The 21,880-nt window shown below is 54.8% G+C and overlaps 8 protein-coding genes across 8 annotated transcripts; 6 read left to right on the top strand and 2 right to left on the bottom strand.

Annotated features, from left to right (window-relative positions):
- Positions 1-1,314: 1,314 nt before the first annotated feature.
- Positions 1,315-2,322, top strand: J4E87_008279 (uncharacterized protein; the record flags this gene model as incomplete). The annotated part of the gene is made up of 1 exon (XM_049379870.1): positions 1,315-2,322. One exon carries the CDS (start codon positions 1,315-1,317, stop codon positions 2,320-2,322), a length of 1,008 nt encoding a protein of 335 aa, XP_049230437.1.
- A 1,286-nt stretch (positions 2,323-3,608) lies between these two features.
- J4E87_008278 (uncharacterized protein) lies at positions 3,609-5,361 on the top strand (the record flags this gene model as incomplete). Its single annotated transcript, XM_049379869.1, has 4 exons — positions 3,609-3,616; positions 3,662-3,812; positions 3,862-3,875; positions 4,260-5,361. The coding sequence occupies 4 exons, from the start codon at positions 3,609-3,611 to the stop codon at positions 5,359-5,361; spliced, it is 1,275 nt and encodes a 424-aa protein (XP_049230436.1).
- Positions 5,362-5,693: 332 nt separating this feature from the next.
- Positions 5,694-6,776, bottom strand: J4E87_008277 (uncharacterized protein; the record flags this gene model as incomplete). The annotated part of the gene is made up of 4 exons (XM_049379868.1): positions 5,694-5,786; positions 5,838-6,455; positions 6,504-6,633; positions 6,688-6,776. 4 exons carry the CDS (start codon positions 6,774-6,776, stop codon positions 5,694-5,696), a joined length of 930 nt encoding a protein of 309 aa, XP_049230435.1.
- A 490-nt stretch (positions 6,777-7,266) lies between these two features.
- Positions 7,267-8,437, top strand: J4E87_008276 (uncharacterized protein; the record flags this gene model as incomplete). Its single annotated transcript, XM_049379867.1, has 2 exons — positions 7,267-7,368; positions 7,421-8,437. The coding sequence occupies 2 exons, from the start codon at positions 7,267-7,269 to the stop codon at positions 8,435-8,437; spliced, it is 1,119 nt and encodes a 372-aa protein (XP_049230434.1).
- Positions 8,438-11,233: 2,796 nt separating this feature from the next.
- On the top strand, positions 11,234-12,405 carry J4E87_008275 (uncharacterized protein; the record flags this gene model as incomplete). Its single annotated transcript, XM_049379866.1, has 2 exons — positions 11,234-12,139; positions 12,190-12,405. 2 exons carry the CDS (start codon positions 11,234-11,236, stop codon positions 12,403-12,405), a joined length of 1,122 nt encoding a protein of 373 aa, XP_049230433.1.
- Positions 12,406-13,322: 917 nt separating this feature from the next.
- On the bottom strand, positions 13,323-13,925 carry J4E87_008274 (uncharacterized protein; the record flags this gene model as incomplete). Its single annotated transcript, XM_049379865.1, has 2 exons — positions 13,323-13,473; positions 13,540-13,925. 2 exons carry the CDS (start codon positions 13,923-13,925, stop codon positions 13,323-13,325), a joined length of 537 nt encoding a protein of 178 aa, XP_049230432.1.
- A 1,370-nt stretch (positions 13,926-15,295) lies between these two features.
- J4E87_008273 (uncharacterized protein) lies at positions 15,296-18,934 on the top strand (the record flags this gene model as incomplete). Its single annotated transcript, XM_049379864.1, has 5 exons — positions 15,296-15,369; positions 15,428-15,615; positions 15,663-18,553; positions 18,600-18,834; positions 18,885-18,934. 5 exons carry the CDS (start codon positions 15,296-15,298, stop codon positions 18,932-18,934), a joined length of 3,438 nt encoding a protein of 1,145 aa, XP_049230431.1.
- Positions 18,935-20,009: 1,075 nt separating this feature from the next.
- J4E87_008272 (uncharacterized protein) lies at positions 20,010-21,442 on the top strand (the record flags this gene model as incomplete). Its single annotated transcript, XM_049379863.1, has 3 exons — positions 20,010-20,611; positions 20,660-20,986; positions 21,040-21,442. The coding sequence occupies 3 exons, from the start codon at positions 20,010-20,012 to the stop codon at positions 21,440-21,442; spliced, it is 1,332 nt and encodes a 443-aa protein (XP_049230430.1).
- Positions 21,443-21,880: the final 438 nt, after the last annotated feature.

Genomic DNA, 21,880 nt, shown 5'->3' with positions numbered 1-21,880 from the left:
CGCCGTTGGCTGTGTGACCTCGGCCAGCGATGCATGTCTGATGCTGCATGCCTCTGCAAAGTCCCATGTCATCGACTCGCCCGTCCCCGTTACAGGCGGCAGGGGTGGACTAGCTGCATGCCGATTTCTGGAAGACGCTCGGCTAGGGGCAGGCCAATGGACAGCCCGGAGGCGCGCCCACCCCAGATCGCGCTTGGATACCGTGGGCCAGCAGTGTGGTTTGCCGGCTGCACGCGCGACCACGCAGGAGGTGCTGGGTGCGGGTATGGTGGACCGATTGCAGTGCGCGGGCGGCGCTGATTGGCTTATGTCACTAGCGCGAGGGCAGCTGTGAAGGAGTAGGCGTAGCGCAGCAGGACCCAACCTCGCTCCGCTTCTTCCAACCCTTTCCGAAACTACTGCGCCAACCAAAGTTTGACCCCCCATCCGCCCCTGATCTCGCGATGCTGCTGGCGCCGACACGGATCGTTGCTGGATAATGCACTTCCTCCTGCAGGCCTCCCACACACGACGCCCCATGTCGCCCATGGAGTATCGCCGGCCGCCTTCCACTAATCATGCCATGCGCAGGCGCGGCTAAAACATGACGCTCCTCTTCCCTAGCTGACCGCCTGGAGGCCACCGCCCCATGCACACGACACTCTCCCCGGCGTGGAGCCCAGCTGAGTCGCACTGCACCGCTCGACAGGGCCTAGTCGCACTACCGCTTTCTGCCATCATCGTTGCGGGCGCTGTGGTTCCCTGGCCTGCCTTCTCCATGAGCCGGCCGTCGTCTAGCTGCACGGATGCTCCGTTGCGCGTTGCGCCATGATACATGGTACGCCGCCCTCGTCTACCTTCCCTGTCGTGTGATTTGGTCATTCCAAGTCTTCCTTTTCGCTCCACGCACTATGCCTTTCGTTGATGGTTCCAGCCGTGCCACTGGCCCTAGTCGTCACAGCGCACCTCACCGAGCCATCCCTTGGTGGCTCCGTATAGTCAATACACTCCCGTTCCTTGTCTGCACCTATTCCACTATTAGCTGTTCTTGAGTTTCGCTAGCCTGGCCCTGCAAGTCCTTGTACCATGACTCCGGCCGCGAGGTTACTCTACCTCAATTTCCCCATCCACCCTTCCTGATCTGTCTATATCTCTTGGCACCCCATATACCTATGCAGATGCCCCCCAACCCAGCACGCTTCCAGGTCAGACAAGACTGATTGTCACCGACACAACCGCCTGCCACATACAAACCGCTGAGACATCCCGCCTCTCTACTGTATATCATCACTGCCTTCCCACACTCCGACTTGACTACACCACCACTTGCCCATCATGTCCGGCCACATGCAAACCTCAACGCTTCACCGGCGTACCTCTCGCAGCTCAGGCAGCCAATCAGCAACCCGATCATCTCGTGTTGAAAAGACAAAGAGCCACCACAACAGCCCAAAGAGCATGGAGAGGAGAAAGACTACCACCGAGACCAAGCTCTACGCCTCGTTGGACGACCACTACAGAATGATGTTCGGTGTACCAGCCGAGGAAACCGAAGACCGTCCCCAGCCAAGCAGACCTGTGAGCTGGCACCCATCGTCTGCACAATTCCAGGCTTCGCAACAAACCAACTACTTCGAGCCCATGCCTCAACAACACTGGTCACAACACTACTCTCCCTCATCCCGCGACTCTCAACACGGCTCTGACTTCTACTCTCTGTCCACACGCAACTCCATGTTCGAACCCATGACCAGCACCCCGACATACACCAACACCCAGTCCGAGAGCGGCTGGCAAAGCGTTCAGCCCACACCCGGCTATGTCCACTCTTCTCTCAACACTCCCTCGACCGAGCCTCTACCATGGTACCTGCAGCAATGGGCTCAAAAGAACCAGGCTCAAGCATCTTCCGACTTCCTGCCTATTCAACACCCTGCTCAGCAAGATCAAGATATGGAAGACGACGATGGCGAGAAGCTAGTCGCACTGGGTCTTTACGATGCACCAGAGCCCTCATTGAGCTGGGGCGCCCTCAACAACGAAGGAACTGGAAAGGGTCTCAAGCTCGAGGAAACTTGGCAGCCACCTGAGGCTGACGATGAAGAGGAAGAAGATGACGATGCCAGCTCTGAGGCCAGCGTCGAGGAGCCATCGCCGCCTCTACCGGCACAACAGGCACAGCACCTGCCCGTTCATGTCAAAGCTCAAACACCAAACAACATGGAAGGACAGAGCTTCTTCTTCGACGAAGACGAGTCGGTGACAAAGGAGTGGTGGTTTCACCAAATGAAGCAGCCCACCATGCCGGTGCGGGACGCCGGGCTGGGATATGGCTGGTTGTAATCTAGATGTCTGTTTCAAACGTGCGACCACGACAGAGGTCCATTGCCCTATCTTCGAGGCGAGCATTTTTTCGAGGCGAGTTCTTTCAGCACAGCGCGGCGTTTTGCATGGTTCCGCTTGGGACCGGAAAAGAGACTTAGAGATACCCTGCCTTTAGCGGCAATAGAGTGAGGCTTTGCATCGCTCACTATGAGGTCAGATGAAGATGATGTATTAGATAGCATCATCAACCAAATCAATCATACTACACCATACTTTGGCCCAATATGCAGTGCTGACGAGTCTACTCTATGATGCTTGTGAACACATAGTGCCCAAGAAGCCTGGCAGTGAGCCGTTGACGAGAAAGGAAGGTGCACCCCATCGCGCACCTGGCCTGCCCCAGAACTCACAGGATGCCGTAACACGATGCATCCTCGTCCTCCACAACCCACAAGCTTCTTCAACGCTTCTAGCCTTTTCGCTCAACCGTGGTCCCAACGCACTCTCGTCTCGGCGCAAGCCGCCATGTACCAGCCCTTAGTGCACCAAACACATTGCATTCCAAGGCGACCAGCACAAGACACACCAACATCATATGTCGGCGACATGCCGCCGTCCTCCGGTCCTAGTCTGACGCAACAAGGCCAGCGCGCAATTGTGTCACAACGCCCGGCAAAGGACCGAAGACCGATAAAATAACAGAGTAGCATCAGCCTCACAAAGTGGCATGATTGATGGGCGCAAACACGCACACACCATGTCGGAGTGACGCAGACACCTCTACGGTCCGACCGATCGTTACGCCGTCAGACGGAGCGAGCCACGCCAGCCCTGCGCGGCAGAAGGCTATGGATGCTGCACCATCGTCCTGGTCTCTGCACTCTTTTTTGCTCAGCTCCGCCCAACTTCGGCCAGACCCGCTTCAGTTGCCCTGACCGAACATCTGAGCTCCTCCGGGCGTCTAGTGCCGAAGTTTACCAGCTAACCGAGCAGCAGGATGTGCCACGCTGCCTGTTCCCTCCTGTCATGGTCGTCACCGGAGACTAAGCAAGTAGCGCGAAGTTAATAGTTCAGACAACAGAGGTTCCAGGAGTTGGGGTGCGTGGCTTGTGAGATTGGGTTTGCGATGGAAGATGGGGGACAGGAAAAAAACAATTCCAAGGTTTTGCCGGGTGGCTTTGCGTCATTGGCTCGATGCTAAAGGCCATGGATGAGACTTTTAGCGCTTATCGATAGGGCGAGCAATCTGGAACGACTGAGGAAATTTCTAACGCGAGTTCACGTGCCTTCACCTGCGACGTTACATGCCCAGGTGCTGAGCTAGCCAATAGCAGGGTTTGAAACTTTCGCATTGCAGAAACGCGTCAATCTGCGCGACTGCGACTAAGAATATGGAATCGCATACCCGGTTTGTTGTCACGGCGTGGCGTGATAGTCGCGAGCTGCTTCAGCTGCGCCAGGACCTGTATAGTCCTGAGACTAGTAGGAGAGAGAAGGCGGTGAACAAGGTACGCTGGAAGAAATCAATATACTCTTCAGCAGAGTCGACAGCCACAGTGTGCTGATGACAGGTAGGTGTTTGCTTGGCGACTACGGAAACCTGATGGCTTGCCATTGCTGCTGGACTCGACGGCGGATATTGTCGATGTAGTGCTTCAAGATGCAAGAGGCGAGTTGCAACATAATGCACTGCGGTTGTTGTATGCGACTGCGATATCGAGGTAGGTTTGTTCGAAGCTGGAATTCATGAACATCTCAGCAGCTTTCCTACATCCTCTGCATAGAACTGGTTCACTATGGCTTTGCAGCACCATTCTTTCCCATCACTATCAATACTCCTCGTCTGTTTCCATCAAATCATCTTCCCTGACAACCTATCGATCATGATTTCATACTGGCCTAACCATAACATCATTCTACCTTCATACGAACACCCCATCTAACACCACCCCCAGATTCATCACTGGCCTGGCAGACACGCAAATCGACCTAACCCGCGACCGCCCGTCATGGTTCCCTCCCGGAAAAGCACTTCAACTTCCCCTCACCCTTCTGGAAACCCGTCACCGAATCGTCCACCGACACCTCCCTTCCCTCGCCGAGCTAAAGCGCGCAGCCACCGAGTCCCTCTCCTGGCTCTGGGAATGGTACTGGCTCCAACTCGACCATGCCTTCAAGACAGGTGGTAGCCTTGCACCCGCAACAGAAGAAGAGGAAGAACTAGGCGTCCAAAGCCGAGAAGCCGTCCGCGAAAAACTCCAAAGCATACTAAAAACCTACGTCAAAGAACGCAAGTCCGAGATCAAGAACAGAAAGAAGGACAATAATAGTAAGGCTGCTGAAACAGCGTTGTCGACGTATACCCTACGTTACGCACCCACTGCTACAACCACACCTTCGACACAGACCCAGCGCGTACTTCTACACTTGTTAGTCGACGAGAAAATGATTCTACCCACAGACAAAAAACTAGGCAGTACCATGTCCGGCGCCTTCATCATCTGGACACCATTACTCCGCGCCTTCTGCCTCGACGCCGGCGTGCTGCACATCAAGACTCTAGTCGAACATCTCATGCGTGCTATGAACGCTACGTCCCCTGCTGCGCGCGCAATGATGAATCCGGAGATGGATCCTGTGAGGGAGGGACTGCAGGACTGGATTGTCCATGTTCTTACGGAGGAGGGGTGGGCGGGTGTACGAGGGGGAGGCGCGGTGGAGAGGAAGGTTGTGGAGGAGGTGCTTGGGGTGTGTTTTTCTGAACCGTCGTTTTGGAATTTGAAGGTGGCGGAGAAGGTGCTGGATGCTGCAAGGGACGTTGTGGATGAGAAGTTGTGGCGTGCTGTGCTGGAGGCTGCGAGGGCGGAGGGAGCGGGGGGTGAGGAGATGGATGTTGACGTCGATGTCGAGGAGATTGAGAAAGCTTTGCCGGTTAGAAAGAATGAGGGCAAGGATGGGGTGGTCAAGGAGAAGATCAAGGGGCCGACTAAGGTGTTGGGGATGTGGAAACCGAGACCGATTGGATGGCTACCTGAGGGGTGGGAGGATGATGAATAAAGTGGGATTGCTCTGGACGTACGAGACTTTATAGACATCCCTCGTTGTCACGTCAGGGACCCAAGTCGGAGGAGTATTAGATGTACGGGATATTCTCAGATTCTAACATCTCAGTAGCCATTTACCAGCTGGTGTTGGTATCTATTCAACTCTCTCTCTCTGTGTATGTGTCCTTCGTTTTGTATCCGAAACGCTTCGCTTCGTTCTCGGTATATCCTTACTCTTCGTAGGTATCTGCACCGTCTCGTCAAGTTGCGTATGGTATGTCGGACACCGCGAGGTTGTAGGTGATGCACGCAGATTTAGCCCCCAGTCCTCACAAGCAGCCCTTCTCATATCTTCTCCTTGGCGTCTGAAACGCCTATCCGGTTTTCTACCAAGCGCATGAGCTTGATCGTTTGTTCGGCGAGCGTAAGGGTCAGAATCTATGTCAATGTTAGCGACCGAGTCCCACCTATTACATCTGTCTGACATACCGTATGGGGCAGAATGCGCGCCAGATGGGCAAAGTAGCCCTTGTACAGCGCAAAGATACCCTCCGTCTTGACCGTCCGACTCAAGCAGTCAAAAGCCGATGTGTACAGGTTGCCCGTCTGGTTGTACATGCGCGACATGATGGTATCCGGAGGGTGCATGACACAGCAAACGACAAAGCCACTGGCCGTACTACTCGCAATGTGCAGCGGCATGCCCTCTTCCATACCCAGATGTTTCACTAACCGCCTCTTTGCGAAGAAATACGTGGGAAGTTGTACGGAGCTGCCGAAACCTGTGCGTACCATAGCTGGTCCTACACCTCTGTATAGGCCCTTGATTCCTTCGCCGCTGTATATTTGCCGCATGCCATCGACGGCGTTTCGGTAGTTGTGTTGTGTGCCGACGGGTAGGAAGGGCGAGTAGGATTGTAACCGCGTCTTTACGAGGAAGAAGGGAGAGCCGGCTGCTGCGCCTAGAATACCGGATGAAGCGCCTGCGAAGAGGTTGATGCCGAAGGATTGGACGGCTGGGTCGCTGTATACGACATTGGTGAGGGTCTTGCGGATGGGTTCGTAGAAGCCTAGTCTGCAGCCGTTGAGGGTCATTTGGTAGATGTACTGGGCGCGTCAGTTTCTGCTCGTTCCGGAAACATGTGCCAGACATACTGCGCATCCCAGACCGCGTAGTAAACCTCTGGGTCCTTCATTCTTCAAGATGACGCTCACACCGTGGAAGACGCCCTTGTATAATCGCGGCGCGTCGCTTTTCGCTTTAAGCTCGCCTTGTAGTTGTAGTCTGGGCGATCGTCAACGAGCTGGTCGCGCAGGTGCTGCGAGCGAAGACGCGCACCGGATTTTGACGGTCTCGAAGCCGTGGGTTACTGTGACTGCACCGCATGCTGCTATGCCGCCGGCTATGAAGGAGCTGGTGGGGGTCATCGTTAATACAATTAATACTGTGTTTGAATTTTATACTGAGTACCTACCCGAGGGTTGTAGACATTCTCACACTCTATGCGACTCTTCGGCGCGCAAGTCGGAAGTATGGTGGAGTGCGTATTCGATAGTGGTAGCGACGTGGGTTACCGCGCGATCATGAACACGACTGGAGGAGATTTGTAGGAATTAGGGATGGAAGTAAGACTAAGCGAAACTGAAGCTATACACGTCTTGCGGTAACAATGGCAATGGTGAGGAAATGTCAAGGTGAATATGAATAATCGTTCCGGTTTCGGCTCGGCATGGACAGCTACGTAAGACCGCTCGGACCCACTTCTTTCCATCTGCTGCAACTCTTCAGCGCATTCCGCCGGCTCTAATTGTCCACGTCGCGTCGCGTGCTTGAGTTTACGCGCCCGCTGATTCGCCGACTGAAGCGGTGGAGATGAACGCAGTTGTCGCAGCAGAGGATTAGGAGCTCAACTCGAACATGGCTGGCTCAGCGACACCCGGCGGCGGGCCTCCACCGCCGCCTGCAGGCCCGCCGACACAGAAAGTTGCCGACGTCATAACGAGCTTCCGGCCGCAGAGGGTGAGACTAGAATACTATACCTTTGTATATGTCCAGTACTAACATCTTGTAGCGCTTCAAATCGGGCGGCCAGGGCACCTCAGTAACGTCCCTCGACTTTGACGACTCGGGCGAACTAGCCATTGTCGCGCGCGACGACGATACCCTCCAAATCTACAACTGCAAAGAAGGCAAGCACGCCAAGGAGCTCAAGAGCCAAAAGTACGGCGTACACCTTGCGCGCTTCAGCCACCATGCCCAGAGCATCATCTGCGCGAGTACAAAGATCGACGACACCATCCGCTTCCTCTCCACACACGACAACTCGTACATCCGCTACTTCAAGGGGCACACCGACACAGTGACCTCAATCGCCCTGTGTCCGTCCAAAGACGACTTCATAAGCTGCTCCAAAGACAACACGGTGCGGTTATGGAACCTACAATCCCCCAACTACGTCGGCATGCTCAACCTCCACGGCGCCTACCTCGCAGCCTACGATCCCTCCGCGACCGTTATCGCAATCGCATCTCCGCCTACACAGAACGTCCTCCTCTACGATATGCGCAACTACGATAAGCCGCCGTTCGCAACATTCGACTTGCTCGAGGCTGAGCAGCGCTTCATGGGAGGACAAAAGGTCGAATGGACCAAGATTGAGTTCACAAACGACGGAAAGAGTCTTGTCGTCGCGACGAATGGCAGCGGACATTTCGTGCTAGATGCCTTCTCCGGCGACCTGACGCATTTCTGCTACCGCAAGGCTGGTTCCTCGGGACGTCTTCCGCCCAGCGCATCGGTCACTAACAAATCCGGTGCCAAATCCGATGGCAGTGGTCCTGCAAACGGACAGGGCGACGTGTGTCTCACGCCAGATGGCAAGTTCCTCATTGGAGGTAGCGGCGAGGACGGTCTCTTGGTGTGGGATATTTCGAAAGCACCAGCGCCAAATAATATGCTCGAGCCTATGGAGAAACTACCGGGACAGGGAAAGAGCGCTGTTGTGGGATACAACCCGAGGACCAACCTGTTGGCGAGTGCTGATAAGGATCTTTACCTTTGGCAGCCGGATCCTGATCTGATGATCTGATGATCTGAGACACTCGTATCAGGAATAGAGCCATATTTGAAGCAGGAAGAGCACTATAAGGGGAACGGCAATACAGGCAAACTGCGAGACAAGGAAGCAGCATCGAGAGCTGCTGATGCGACTACACGTCGAATAGCACGCTGGTCATCTTAAGGAAGCAGCGTGATCGATCTCGCACTGAAGGTTGACCATAGTATAGGAAAGAAACAATGTGTTCGTGGAAGGGACCACATGGACACCAACAGAGTGAACTTGGTTGGAGACTAGACTACGTAGCGGAAGTAGTTGAGCAACTCTACGTCTTACCAGCAGCCATTAAATTGGGAAACAAGCGGAGTGCATGTCTACCTCTGATCTAATGGCTCATCACCCGCAAATCATATGGGCATACTTTGTCGAACACATGTCAGTTTACATAATAGCCAAACCCTCTGCTGGAACTTTTCTCCGCTACCGACTTGTCATGATCTCAAATATCCTTCTCTCATCTTCGCTCTAATTACCCTTTCGGGCTCTACTATGCATCGCTCACCGTTCAGACGCCAATTGCCAAGAGCGGGACGGGACTGTCCTACCCTCTCGGCCCACTCCACCGACCAACACAGCACAGTCGCCCGCTACTGTATACTCGCGGATCCTGATCGACTTACAAGCTCATAGCAAGCTTTGTCCCGCAAATCGCATCTCGAGGAAGTGTGTTGCCGAGGAGCTTCTCATTGGTAAACTTCACTTAGACTAGGTGGGTGATGTACCCATCGCGATGTGGTGTAGGTGGCGTCCATATTGCTTATTCTCTCGGTAAAACGAACGAGTTTTTCTTCAAACGACGCACGCTGAGCCTCATCTTCATGCATGGCGCTACGGATGCGGGTTGGGCTCGGCTGTCATGCGTTGCGTGAATTTTGTTGTTCAAGAGGAAGGAGCGTCAGTGTTAGGCCACCCTCTTCTCACAGCAGACAGCAGCACAAAAAGAGAAGGCGAATATGGAGGTCGCCGATGTGCGAGCTTGAGCATTAGTCTTTTGGACACGTCGAACGAGACGAACGAGATTAGGGCTCGTGACGACTTGCAGATTTAGGATGGAGTGGGCGAATGAGATGAGTGTGCGTGTGTGTTGTGCAGCAGTGCGGAGTGCAGCGTGTGCTGCAGATGCGGTGTAAGCTGGAGTGCAGGACTGGAGAAGGGGAAACGAAACGTAAGGTTGTTACACGAACAGACGGAAGGTCACATGTGGAGCACGACATTGTGAGGTGGCTGTTGTTCGTGAAGCGCCGTGGTCCGCAGAGGCGGAAGGTGTTCTCCGCGGGCAGAGTTGCTGACATCAAGACAGGTGAGATAGATGTAGGAGCATCGTCGATCGCATGTGAAGGAAGGAGACATCGCGCATACACCTCTTCTACGTGGGTTCGCCTTTGGGCGGTCTGCTTTTACGATGGGATCTTTGAGATTGCTGCCCAGTGATCCGGCATCTTCGTCAAGACATGGAAGCGACTGCCCCGCTATTGGGCGATCGTAAATGCCATGTCGTGCAGCTCAGCTCGAGGGGAGCCGAATGCGTCGCACAACCCCAGGGTTCTCGGATCGTCGGTGCCCTAGACCCTGTCAGACTGTGCCTCGGACATCGAATCTGCCATTCGCTGCGACGAGGTTTCGTCTGATGGTGTACGCGCGTGTTGCTGTCATCTGTCTACATCTGACAAGGTCAAACCCAGCGCTGCTCGAGTGATGACATGGCCGCAAATTCTTCCTGCTCGATGGCGAATGGCGAAAAGCGTGATGGTGCTCTCGTTGGCTGCAGCTGAAGGATTCGGGGTCTGGGCTGATCGGCGGCATCTTGGGGAAGAGCGACAGGGTTTGACAGACGGGAACCCCTGAAGCTTGAAGCCTCACTTGAATCAAGTTTGGGCATGGAGACCTTCTCCGACCGGCCAGCGCCCATCTCCTCCTCTTCAGTCCGCGTGCGCCTCTTCCCTCAAACACGAGCAAAAAGTCCCGTTTTCGCCTCCGCTACGACGTGTTGCAGCCTCACAAAGCTGGCCTTGACCGATGCTGCGGTCGAGTCTTCAGTGGTCAATCCACAGAGTGCGTGTCTGGATGCCGTGGCTTGCAAAGACCTTCTCACGTTGTCCAGTAAGAAGATGATGTGTGCATGTCACTAGTGGTAGTGTGGCAGATGGCTACTGGGGTTCTCCGCATCTTGCCCATAGCGCTGGGTCATCCGCTCCTGCACCTCCCTAGCGATATTATTAGCCCCTCTTCTGCATTCTGCACAAGACAGAATACCACTTTCATCGTCGCCGACTGCTTACTCTCTGGCACCGACATGTTCCCTCACTGGCGACCCTTTGGCTTTCGATATTAACTCGCCCAATCAGTAACTGCGTCACGCGCATGCTTACTTCGCATCTCGTCTCGGGCTCCAGAGGTCGTCTCGTGACAGGCCGGACCTCGATATTGCACGCTTACACCCCAAGCTAAGATTCGCCCTTCGTTAGCACGGCGTCTCTGGCTCCACATCCATCTGTCAACCTCGCGCCGTATCCGCACGGCATACCGACATTTCGACAGTCTGAACTAGCACCATCACACCTCGCCACTGCTAGATCAGGACTGCTGTGCGAGAATGCCGATTCGCGTCACCAGCTCCATCTCTCGAAGACAGTGCATGAAGTTGGGCAACGGAGGATGATGCAAGCCCCCACTGAGCACGCAACATCACCAACTCGACGATTCGAAAACCTACTTCCTATTGGACAATCGTCCACTTTGGAGTTCAATATACTTCCCCAGCCCACTATGGGGCTTACCTTTTTGCCTCGCCCATCGCCGTGCGGATCCAGGAAGCGCAGCCGAGCGGTGGCGGATATCGATGGGGAACATTCTTGCGTGCAGAAGAAGAAACGGCGACTTCGATTGTTCCTCATCACTTCACGACTATCGCCACAGTTTTCGCACCCAGCAACCAATATCGTAGATCGTGGTAGCTCTAAGATTGCAGTATGGGCCAAGCAAAAGGCTCTTGGACGAAACTTGCTAAGAAAGGCTGCCATCCTCAATGGCATACGCAGACGATGCATCTTGACCAAGGAGGCACAGTACGGACGCGGTCGTGTGCCAGTTGAGCAGGAGAAAGAACAAGCACAACTTGAGTTGGCGAGGCTAGAGTTCAACCATGGCAGTGTCGACACTTATACGAGGCCAGTACACTCGCGGGATCCCTCAGTACCGCCCAGTGCTGCTGTGAGGACTGGAGGCCACTTTGTAGTCTCTGGATCACCTTCCAGTTCTCCAGCGTCTTCGAGAAGCCCCTCACCTACCTCGCCATCCCCAACATTGAGAAGTCCGTCCGACGAGGTTACCGCGTTCCGCTCGCCAAACGAAGCATGGTCTCACGCTGCAAGAGACCCGGCACCACGTCGAGATTACCTACCCCTGCCGCCATCGCCGCTTGGACTCTCAAACTATGACGCTCTCGACGTTGAAGATAGTGGTGATGCGTTCGACCCGTACGCTCATCTCGACGACGAAGATGAGCCGATACCAAATCCATACGAGGACGACGATGAGGTACCTTTTTCGCCTTCTGCTGTCACTTCAAGTTCATCTACCACATCATACACCAACACTACACATGCCACGAGCATGTTTCCCGAGTTCAACGTGTTGGGCCACGAAGAACCAGTTGTTGGCGACTACGACCAGGTAGATGAAGGCGCAGACGCGATATGGCCGAGCGCGTCTACCTTCGATAGCCCAGCACCTACACTCGCATCAACGTCGCCGGACTTTCCCGCCCTGTTCGCAACATCGCAGTCCGCATCCAAGAGAACAGACTCCTTCGCGATGTCGCCAAACTTCCGGCCAATTTTACCAACGAAATCGGTATCGCCGGAAATGCTCGCCGTGAGCACCGTAGCCGCTACTTCGCCAAACTTTATGCCTACAGCACGGACGATGGCTTCTCCTAATCTTGCCCCAACACTAGCGCCAATGTCACCAAACTTCCCTCCTGTATCGACGTCGCCCAATTTCGCCCCGGCATCCGCGACTATACCTGCTTCGCCGAATTTGATGCCATTGGCTGCTCCCGCTTCGCCGAACTTTTTGCCGGTGTCGAAGTCGCCGAATTTCACTGCGCTCGATACTTCGATGACAGGACAGAATCCGACAGCATGGAACCATTTGGACAATCACCCGGGTCGAGGAAATGAGCCAGCTCGTTCAAACGACGTCGACGAGGAGCGTAGACGGCAGAGGAATCTGATGTTCATGCGTTTTGGATCATGAGACTCGTGGTCTACGAGCAAACTTCACACGACATGACCTACCTACTGGATCCGCAGCATGCATCATCAGCATCAAATCCACTCAGCGACGGTGCCTTTGACTTCTACAACAAGGCGCATACCATACGTTCCGTACCAAAACTCAATACTGAAAACTTCACTTCGCATCGCATTTTCGATCTAGAAAAAGACTTATTTGTACCACCAAAACTAAAAAGGGTCCGGAGTATGGGGGCTGGCGGAAGTCACAAAAAAGAAGGATAAAGCGGCTTCGGGTGTTTGTTGTACTACTATATTGCGGAAAAAAGCGTGGTGTTTAGCGTTTCACGTCCAACGGTTTGGAGTTTGGGGGATTTTTATCGTCGCAAATGTTCCACGCTTGGGTAGTGATGTTGTATATGTAGATATAGGAAAAGGGAAGCCTTTGGGCGTTTTCTTTTTCGTATGGATGCTCAAAAGAGCATGTAGCATGTACAACAGTATCTGATTCCAATTACAAAATCATTCAACATGCCGAGACTCCAACTCCAACTCATCCATCCAGAGACTGACGTCTTTCAGCAAACTCCGGAGACTGATTCCTGTACCGAAGTCGCACCCTATGCTTTCTGCAGCTTAGAAGCTCGGTCTAGAGCGATATCACACATGGCCTGAATGGCCTCTTGCCGCTCAGCCTTGATATCACCCCGATCAATACGCGAACGCATATTCTCCATGATCTCCGATCTGGGGCGACCATTGACGAAAACACTACAACCGCCGTTAGCCCACAAACCCCTAAACATAGTCCAGTCCGAGAAACAGGAATAAACTCACACATATCTCAGCCCCGGAAACTTTCCCTCATACTCCTCATTCAACTTCCCCAACATCTCCCTCTCCTCCTCCCCACCCTGCTGCAACTGCGCCTGTTCTTTCCGGCTCTGCTCGCTATCCACCTTCTTCTCGCCCAACCTCGGGTGCGAACACAGAATCTCAGACAACTTCTTCACATCGGCTTCGTCGTCAGAGGCAGCTAGGGCAGCGAGCTGCGCATTGACGGCTGTGATGAGGATGTCGTAGCTGGGGAAGGTGGCGGAGCGCAGCACGGGGAAGGTGATGGTGCGGAGGGGAGGCGAGGGCTCGAAGAGCAGGTCTAGAACGTTTGTGAGGGTGGCTTCGGGGGCGTGGGGGAGGGCGCTGGCGGGTGGGAGTGATGTCATTGTTAGGGTTGTGTGAGGGTAAGGACTAGTGTTCGGGATAGCCGTTTATTGCTTTTCTCGCGATGCGATAGTTTGGGACCGGAGATTTGGCTAGTCGATTCCACAGATTGAAGGGTCGACGTTGACGTTTGTAAAGTGGTGGTGGTGAGGCAGAAGGCTGTGGTTATGGTCGTGGTTCACTGTTCAATCTTTTTTTCGCGGCCGCTACCGACCGATCAGCGATGCAGCGCATGCCTGGTCATGGCCAACGACGTGCATGGTGTCTTTACGTGGGTCGCTGCAAGGGGCAAAGCTGTTCTGGATGGATAGCGGGGCAGCACCGAAGAGTTAGTGTCAAGGTAGTTGAGCTTTGCAGACGGACTGCCGTCTAGCTTTTCCTAGTCCACGACGCGTACCGTGTTTTGCAGTAAACAATGCACGAAGCTTGTTTATACTGCACGGCGGAGTCGGGTGGCATTTTTTCAAGGTCCGACGCGTTCCCACAGGCCCTCAACAAAGTGGAATGAACTGGGATGTCGTGTTATAGCACTTGTATTGACTAGTATAGCTGCGAGGTGCTGTCACGTCTGGTGATGCTCGAATTCAAGCTAGGAAGATGCGCATTGGGACTGCGATCGACTGCTGGGTTGGCAGCTGTTTGCTTCTTCTTCCCCGCCTTGTCATCGGCGATATACCGGCGGCACAAGCAATGGAAGGCTTTCATAGCCGTCAGCCCTTGACTGTCGATCTGATCGAATAGGGTGTGACCTGGGGCGCCTCAGGATTGCCGGCTGTACCTGCGTTGGTGAGGGTCTTCATGCGGGCCAGGGCTGTCATGCGTGCGAGTATCCGAGATTATCGAAGGACACCACGTGGAGACTGCATTGTATGCAATCGCGTGTACAACTTCGCGTCGCTCATAAAAACAAAGAGCAAACGGGCACACGTGCAGTGCAGCAGTGGTGCAGTCTGGGGAGTCGATGTCGGTGAGAAGGCGTGTGGAGCGGGAGGCGGAGATAAAGTGCCTAGTGCTCTCAGGCCATGGAGCCCCCTGTGTTTCAGCTCCACGCTCGCCTTCACTGCCCTCCCTCCAGCTTGCTCTTTTGGAGGAGACTGCTAGGCGCATTGCACGGCACAGTTCCTGAAGCGTCCATTTGCCTCGACGCCCAGCGCAGCAGCCCCAATGGCCCGCCGCCCCATGCGCCTCTGCCTCTGCCTCTGTCTCTGATACTCTGCCACCTCGGATCCCTGATTGCATGACCCCTACTAGCCCGGACCTCCTGGCCCCAGGCGCTTTCAACATCACGACTTGACGACTCTTCTTCGCCGCAGACACGCACGGCTTTGAGAGTCTGCACCCCAGAGCGTCGCTTTTCGGCCGGCCTTGCACCATGTCGCTGAACGGACTGGACAATGTCGAGGTCACACAGGCGTACCAGGGTGCCCTCGCCGAAGCTGGCGGTTGGTACGACGTCCCAATTTCTTCTTCGCACGCGGACCACGTGTTAACGTTTGGCATCTAGGTTCCTGCTCAGGTACACGTCAAGGGATGCCGTCGAAGTCCTGACCCGCGGCACTGGCGGTGCTGGCGAGGCGCGCGCTGCCGTCGCCCAGTACGAGGAAAAGAGCCCGCTGTACGGCCTGCTGCTGTACCGCCGGCGCAAGGTCCTGGTCAAATATGTGCCCGAGGGGACATCGCGACTGCTTCAGGGTATGTGGAGGCTTGTTCCTGTCATCACCACGACTAACGCTCGACAGCCCGCGTCAGTGTCCACTTCATCAACATCACCGAGAAGTTTGCGCCCCATGACATCGTCCTGTCCATATCCACCCCCGAAGAGCTCAGCGATGCCGCTCTTACCGCCGCATGCAGTCTGCACACCGCCGCCCCGTCGAGCTCCTCCTCCAGCGGATCGTCGCGCCAGCAGAAGCTCAGCTGGATCCAAGAGGCCGCCGAAGAAGGCGCCCAGCCCGATGCAGACGGCAGTGCACGACCGGAAACGGCCAAGTCCAACATACCCACCATACTGGAGCCATCTAGAGACAGCGAAGATAATCTCACGAGGAGCGGGTCGATCAACTCACAAGCCGAGACCGTTCCGTTGATGCTGGACGAGAAGGTCGTCGAGCACAAGCTGTCACCACAGATTTCCCATGTCACCATGGAGACGGTCACCGAAGGGCCGACGACGCCAGACGACACCGATCTATCGGATCTCCAGGACACGCTCAAAAGCTACGACTCGCTCTTCGAAGGTGGACCAGAACCCCGGAACTCTTCGCAGACTGCACGACCAAACTACAACGAGCTGTACGAGCACTACTATGCGCAGTACACCAAACCAAAGGTTAAGCTGGGACCGCGACCGCGGCCATCGCTCGAAGGCAGGAGACCATCCACCTCAGGCAGTGCTCCGTCAGATCTGGCAAGGCCGAAGTCATCGCTCCCGGCAGGCCTGCGCTCTGCGGCACGAAAGACGGCTGAGAAGAAAGAGTCCAAGACCAACGCCTCGAGCACCCTTCCCGCAATCGCCATTCCTCCTCCACACCAGGTTCCGCCAATGCCCGAAATGCCACAATCCCCCGCCTCGTCAGTATACTCCACGAGAGCCCCCGCCAGTACCAAGTCGATGCCCGTGTCCGCATACAGGAGTCACCTCAGGGCTGGAGGATCGACACAGGAGCGGACAAGACTCATGAAGGCTCTCGAGATGCGCAAGAAACAACAACAGGCCCAACAGCTGAGGAAGGAGAAGGCGACTGAAGATGCTGCATCGGAGGTAGATGTCAAGGCCGCGGAGATAAAGGTGGAGACTGATGCCGAAGATGAAACTACGACAGATGCGACCGTTACTGCGACCGAGCCCGATGATGGCCCCTCCGCTGCACAACCTGAGGCCGAAACTGACGCCGACAAGGAGACCCTGCTTGGCGACGATCTCCCTTCCTCGTCACGTTTAAGCCGCTCTGGCCTTGCATTCGCTGATGGTCCTACCGAGACAGACGACTTAAACTCTACTGCTTCGATTTCGTCACCCGTATCCGCCCAGACCCACGGTTCCACCGGCGCACCTTCAACACGGCCGTCGTCTATCTCGGAGGACGAGGCAGGTATGGAAGAATCACAAAAGTCGGACGAGCAAGAAGAGTCGCATAATGCGGATTTTGTGGATGAAGAGCAATCAGTTGACAGCACGCCGACTGTGGTTCCTGAGAGCACAACGCCCGTACCGCCTGTAGAAGCACAGGAGATTGCGCAAGGCCCAGTAATTACCGAGCGAGCGCCGTCGTTCGATGACGCAGATGACAGCAGCAAGAGGGACACCCTAAGGCCATGGGAGAATGACATGCCATCACAACGCCGCTCGAACCGCGAATCTACCATATACATGCCGTCGAACGAAGGGTACCAGCAAGAGGAAGGACAGTCCAAGAGACGCAACAGGGAGTCTATGCTCATGCCGTCTTCCCAGCATCAAAGTTGGTACGAGACCAAAGGAAAGCGACGTGCTGTCTTGGATCCACTCGAACCCAGCGCGGACCATTCCGAGACCGAGTACCTGTCGGATGATTCTTTCATGGAGGAGCTGCAAAGCGCTACAGTACATCAAGCTAAGCCCATGTCGGTATCCAAGTCGCCAATCACCCCATTCTTCCCCAGGAAATCCTCTGCAACAGACCTACAAACGCCTCCCAGATCAGCCTCGTCGAATTACCATGGCATCAGCCGCCTGTCACCTGAGCAGACTGGCCGTAAGATCTCGGGCGGTTGGCCTCCTGCGCCAAAGTCCGACTCGAGCACCGCGCCGAAGAAGATCAACGTTTCCTCTGGCATCTCGCAGAGGATCAAAGCACTTGCAGACAAGACCAACAGGGAATCGGCTTCACAAGTAAGTCTTGCGAGCTCTGCTTTGAGCACTAGAAGCTCCGTCGCCCAGCGTAAATCCTCATTCTTTGCAACAACACCTGTTGAGATCTCTCCCTCTGGAAAATCTACGCCGCGTCTCGAAAGCCCCTCGTTTTTGGCTTCATCTGCTTCAACAACGCCTGACAAGAAGAAACAGTCGGCGCCAGTCAAGTCGACAGTATACAACGTACAGCGAGGAGTTGAGAAGCCGGAGTCTGTGCAAGTGACGGCCCGCATCGTTCGCGATGAGCGCACAATGAAGCCGACGCTTGCCATGCCAACGGAGAGTACACCACTCGATCTTCACCAAAGCCCTCTCATCATTGATCACCAAAAGGCAACTATCACGCCCAGAAGCCCTACCCGCGGAAGACCGGAGCCTGCTTCTCCTCCACCTTCGTCTTCACACTCCCGCGAGCCCAGCAATGCACCTTCGCGGGCTTCGTCAGAGAGCACGTGGAGAGCCTTTGGTCGCCGCATGAGCGAGTCCAAGTCGGTACACAGCCACGACGGCGAAGACAAGAGGGAAGACAAAAAGGACAAGAAAGACGAAAAGAAGTCGCGCACCAGCAAGATGTTCAAGCGCATGTCTTCTTCCATGTCTGCCATGCCCTGGAAGAACTCGAACAGCAGCTTGGCCCTTCCCGAGAACGACATGCGCTCCACCTCTCTGGCGTCTCTGCGCGAGCCACCGCCGCCTGTGCATGTTGGTGATCTGAACATCCAGTTCCCAGACACTTTGGTAAGTCTCATCAATGTCAATACTGACTTGCGCTAACCTGATGCAGCTTTGGAAACGACGATGGGTTGAGATTGACGCCTTGGGCAACCTCGTCCTCAGTCCGTCGAAACACAACGAGAAGGGAATTGTCAAGCGATTCCATCTCAGCGACTTCCGCACACCGTACCCGCCTGATCAAGATCGCCAAGAACTTCCCAACAGCGTGGTCCTGGATTTCATGGACGGGCGTACCTTGCAGTGCGCATGCGAGACGTACATTGGGCAAGCTCAGGTTCTGCAAAGTAGGTTTTAACCCTGTCCATGTGTGTGTCAGCTGCTAACTTCCGTCCAGTCCTGCGGGAGGCGCACGATGCCTGGATTGCGTACAACCAAGCGCTGTGAACAGTCGCCACGACTTCTACCCAACTCTTCGCCCCAACGGCTCCACTCTCCTTTCCTCTCGGCTTTTCTTTGTGACGACGTACGACTACAGCATCAGGCATCACCTTTTCCTTGTTGTGTTGGATACAAAACGGTTCTAAACTGGGGCTGTATCTCTCTCCTTGCATACTTTCGGCCCTCCACCCTTTTCCTCATTTTACCTTATTTCCTTTCATACCCGTTTGAATTGGGGGAGGCCATCTGGCAGGCTTGGAGCTCCTTCTTCTTCCTCTTCTGCCTGTAACACAAGCCTTTTGATTTGTATAATATCTAATGCTGCACTGGCGGCAGCCGAGTTATTGCTGTTTCTGGAGTGCGGACGGATTGCAATGAAGGCGGACTACAAGATATAGAGACCAGTTCCGCAATTGGACTACGTGCCCTTGTCATATTTGCTTCTGCTAGGTGATGGTCGTTCCCAATGCAGGTGAACCAGAGGGGTGCATTAAATCTCCGGCTCAAAGAAGGATAATGTGGCAGTTTTTGTGGTGGATTTATCCAAAGTGTTGGGCAAGATGGCTCGACTCGGGGCTGGGTGTGAGCAGTGCGCAATCTCAGATGGGCCGTAAGGGGTTAGCGTATCGCAGATGCAGGGATTAAGCGACAGCTGGCGTCATACATGCATTCCCATGCATTCGACATGTGCATTTGATGGAGAGCTCGGTATGTTAATGATGCGCAGCAAAAAGGGCCTTGTGCCTGCCATCATGCGGCCAACTCCCCGACGGTCTTCTCCAACCTCCCCCTTAGCTCTGCACCAGAGGCCGCCATAGAGAGAAGACGCGCCCCGAGGACTCCGCACTGGGCTTCCAAGAGGCTGTTGCGCCGCTTTTCCGCCCCGTCCTCGCAGCGCATCCTGCAGCCTCAAAGTAACGTCTACGAGGGTAACCCCATCTGTTCACAGCAGCCGTCATTGCATTGTCACGAGCCTCGGCGCCGCGTGCCCGCCAGGCACCTCAACCAAAGTAGAGGAGGGTCGCGTAGTGGTGTGCGCCTTGTATAAACACCGTCCGGCACCTCCGCGCTCCTCGACATCATGCCGGCCACTTCCCCAAACCACCCCTTCGCCTCGCCCAACGCCATCCCGCCCCGCACCAGCTCCACGGGCATCCTCAACTTGAACGCGAGCATTGCCAAGCAACCGTCCAGAACGAGTGTGCTGCGTCCCTTGAGCGAGATTGATTGGCTCGGCCAGAGCAAGAAAAGCAAGACGAGCCATCCGGCGGATCCTTCCAACGCGCCTGCCCCAAACGTGTCTACGCAACAACCTCGGCCGCAGACCATGGCCGCGCAGTTGAACTCGCCGCCCCGCACCGAGCACACCGACATGGACTCGCCCATGGACAACACCCAAGCCGGCGCGAACCTCGAAGCCAGCACAAATTACCCGACGCCGCTGTCACCGCCCGCAGAACATGCAAAAGATATTGGCGAGGAGCTCATATACGGAAATGGGGTTGCGTGGACAGAGGGCAAGGAGCGCATATTACTGGGGCCCTACGACTACCTGTATGGACACCCCGGCAAGGACATACGGAGTCAGTGCATCGCAGCCTTCAACCTGTGGTTGAAAGTGCCGCCAGAGAGACTCGAGATTATCACAAAAGTGGTGGGTATGCTGCATACCGCGAGTTTACTGTAAGCACACCCACCCCACATCCCCCTCCCTTGCCTAACGACCCCCAGCGTCGACGATGTAGAAGACTCCTCCATCCTCCGCCGCGGCATCCCGGTCGCACACTCCATCTTCGGTACCCCGCAAACGATCAACTCGGCCAACTACGTCTACTTCCGCGCGTTATCCCTGCTTCTCTCCATGAACAACCCCAAGCTCATCGAGATCTTCACAGAAGAGCTGTTGAACCTGCACCGCGGACAGGGCATGGACCTATATTGGAGGGACACCCTGACATGTCCGAGCGAAGCAGACTACCTGGAGATGGTAGGAAACAAAACCGGGGGTCTATTCAGACTAGCAATCAAGCTCATGCAAGCCGAGTCGCATACAGATATGTACGTGCCCGACGTCTCCACCCCAAGATTCTACCCTAGCTAACAACACCTAGTGACTGCACCCCCCTCGTCTCCACAATAGGCCTCCTCTTCCAAATCCTAGACGACCACCTCAACCTCTCCCCCACATCCGGCTACACAACCCTCAAAGGCCTCTGCGAAGACCTCACAGAAGGCAAATTCAGCTTCCCCGTTATCCACGCCATCCGCGCCGATCCTAGCAACCAGATCCTCATCAATATCCTTAAACAGAAGACTACAGACGAGGAAGTGAAGCGGTATGCGCTTAGATACATGGAGAGCAAGGGCAGCTTTGAATATAGTAAGGGTGTTATTGAGGAGTTGAGGGGGAAGACGGAGGAGCATGTTCGTGGTGTGGAGCGGGAGTTAGGGGTGGATGGCAAGGAAGGGGCGGATGCGCTGAGGGTTATGTTGGAGAGGTTGGTGCTTAAGTGAGGGAGGTGGATATAATGTCGGCATGTCATGTCATGTCATGCTTTACGAAGCTCATGTCTCATGATGGTTGGTTGGTCTCTGTACGTGTCTTGTCTGTCTATTTGTTGGGAGATGGATGGATGGCTTAATACCCAATGTACGGTGGATTTGCATACTTATATACTAATAGACTGTGGTTGTGTTGTAGAAAGTAGTATATGATCCTTAATGTGTGTAGCAAATACGAAGTGATCGATTTCTCTAGTATTGGATTCTGAATGAATGTGGTATGTACGAAGTGTTCTATTTCTCTGCCATCCTTCATGCCGGGTTCGTCGTGTCGCAGTAGTGAGGACTGACAGCTTCATGTACAGGCGCGTGAAATCATACACGTATTCGACCACCAACTCCGAACAGACCCTATGAAGCCTTGCGCTGTATCCACTTCCGCCTCTTCGA

The sequence above is a fragment of the Alternaria ethzedia genome, assembly GCF_023757985.1.
Source record: "Alternaria ethzedia strain BMP 0044 chromosome Unknown scaffold_25, whole genome shotgun sequence".
Classification (NCBI taxonomy): Eukaryota; Fungi; Ascomycota; class Dothideomycetes; order Pleosporales; family Pleosporaceae; genus Alternaria; species Alternaria ethzedia.
Note: the sequence above shows the minus strand (reverse complement) of the source record. Positions and strands in the feature narration are given on the sequence as shown.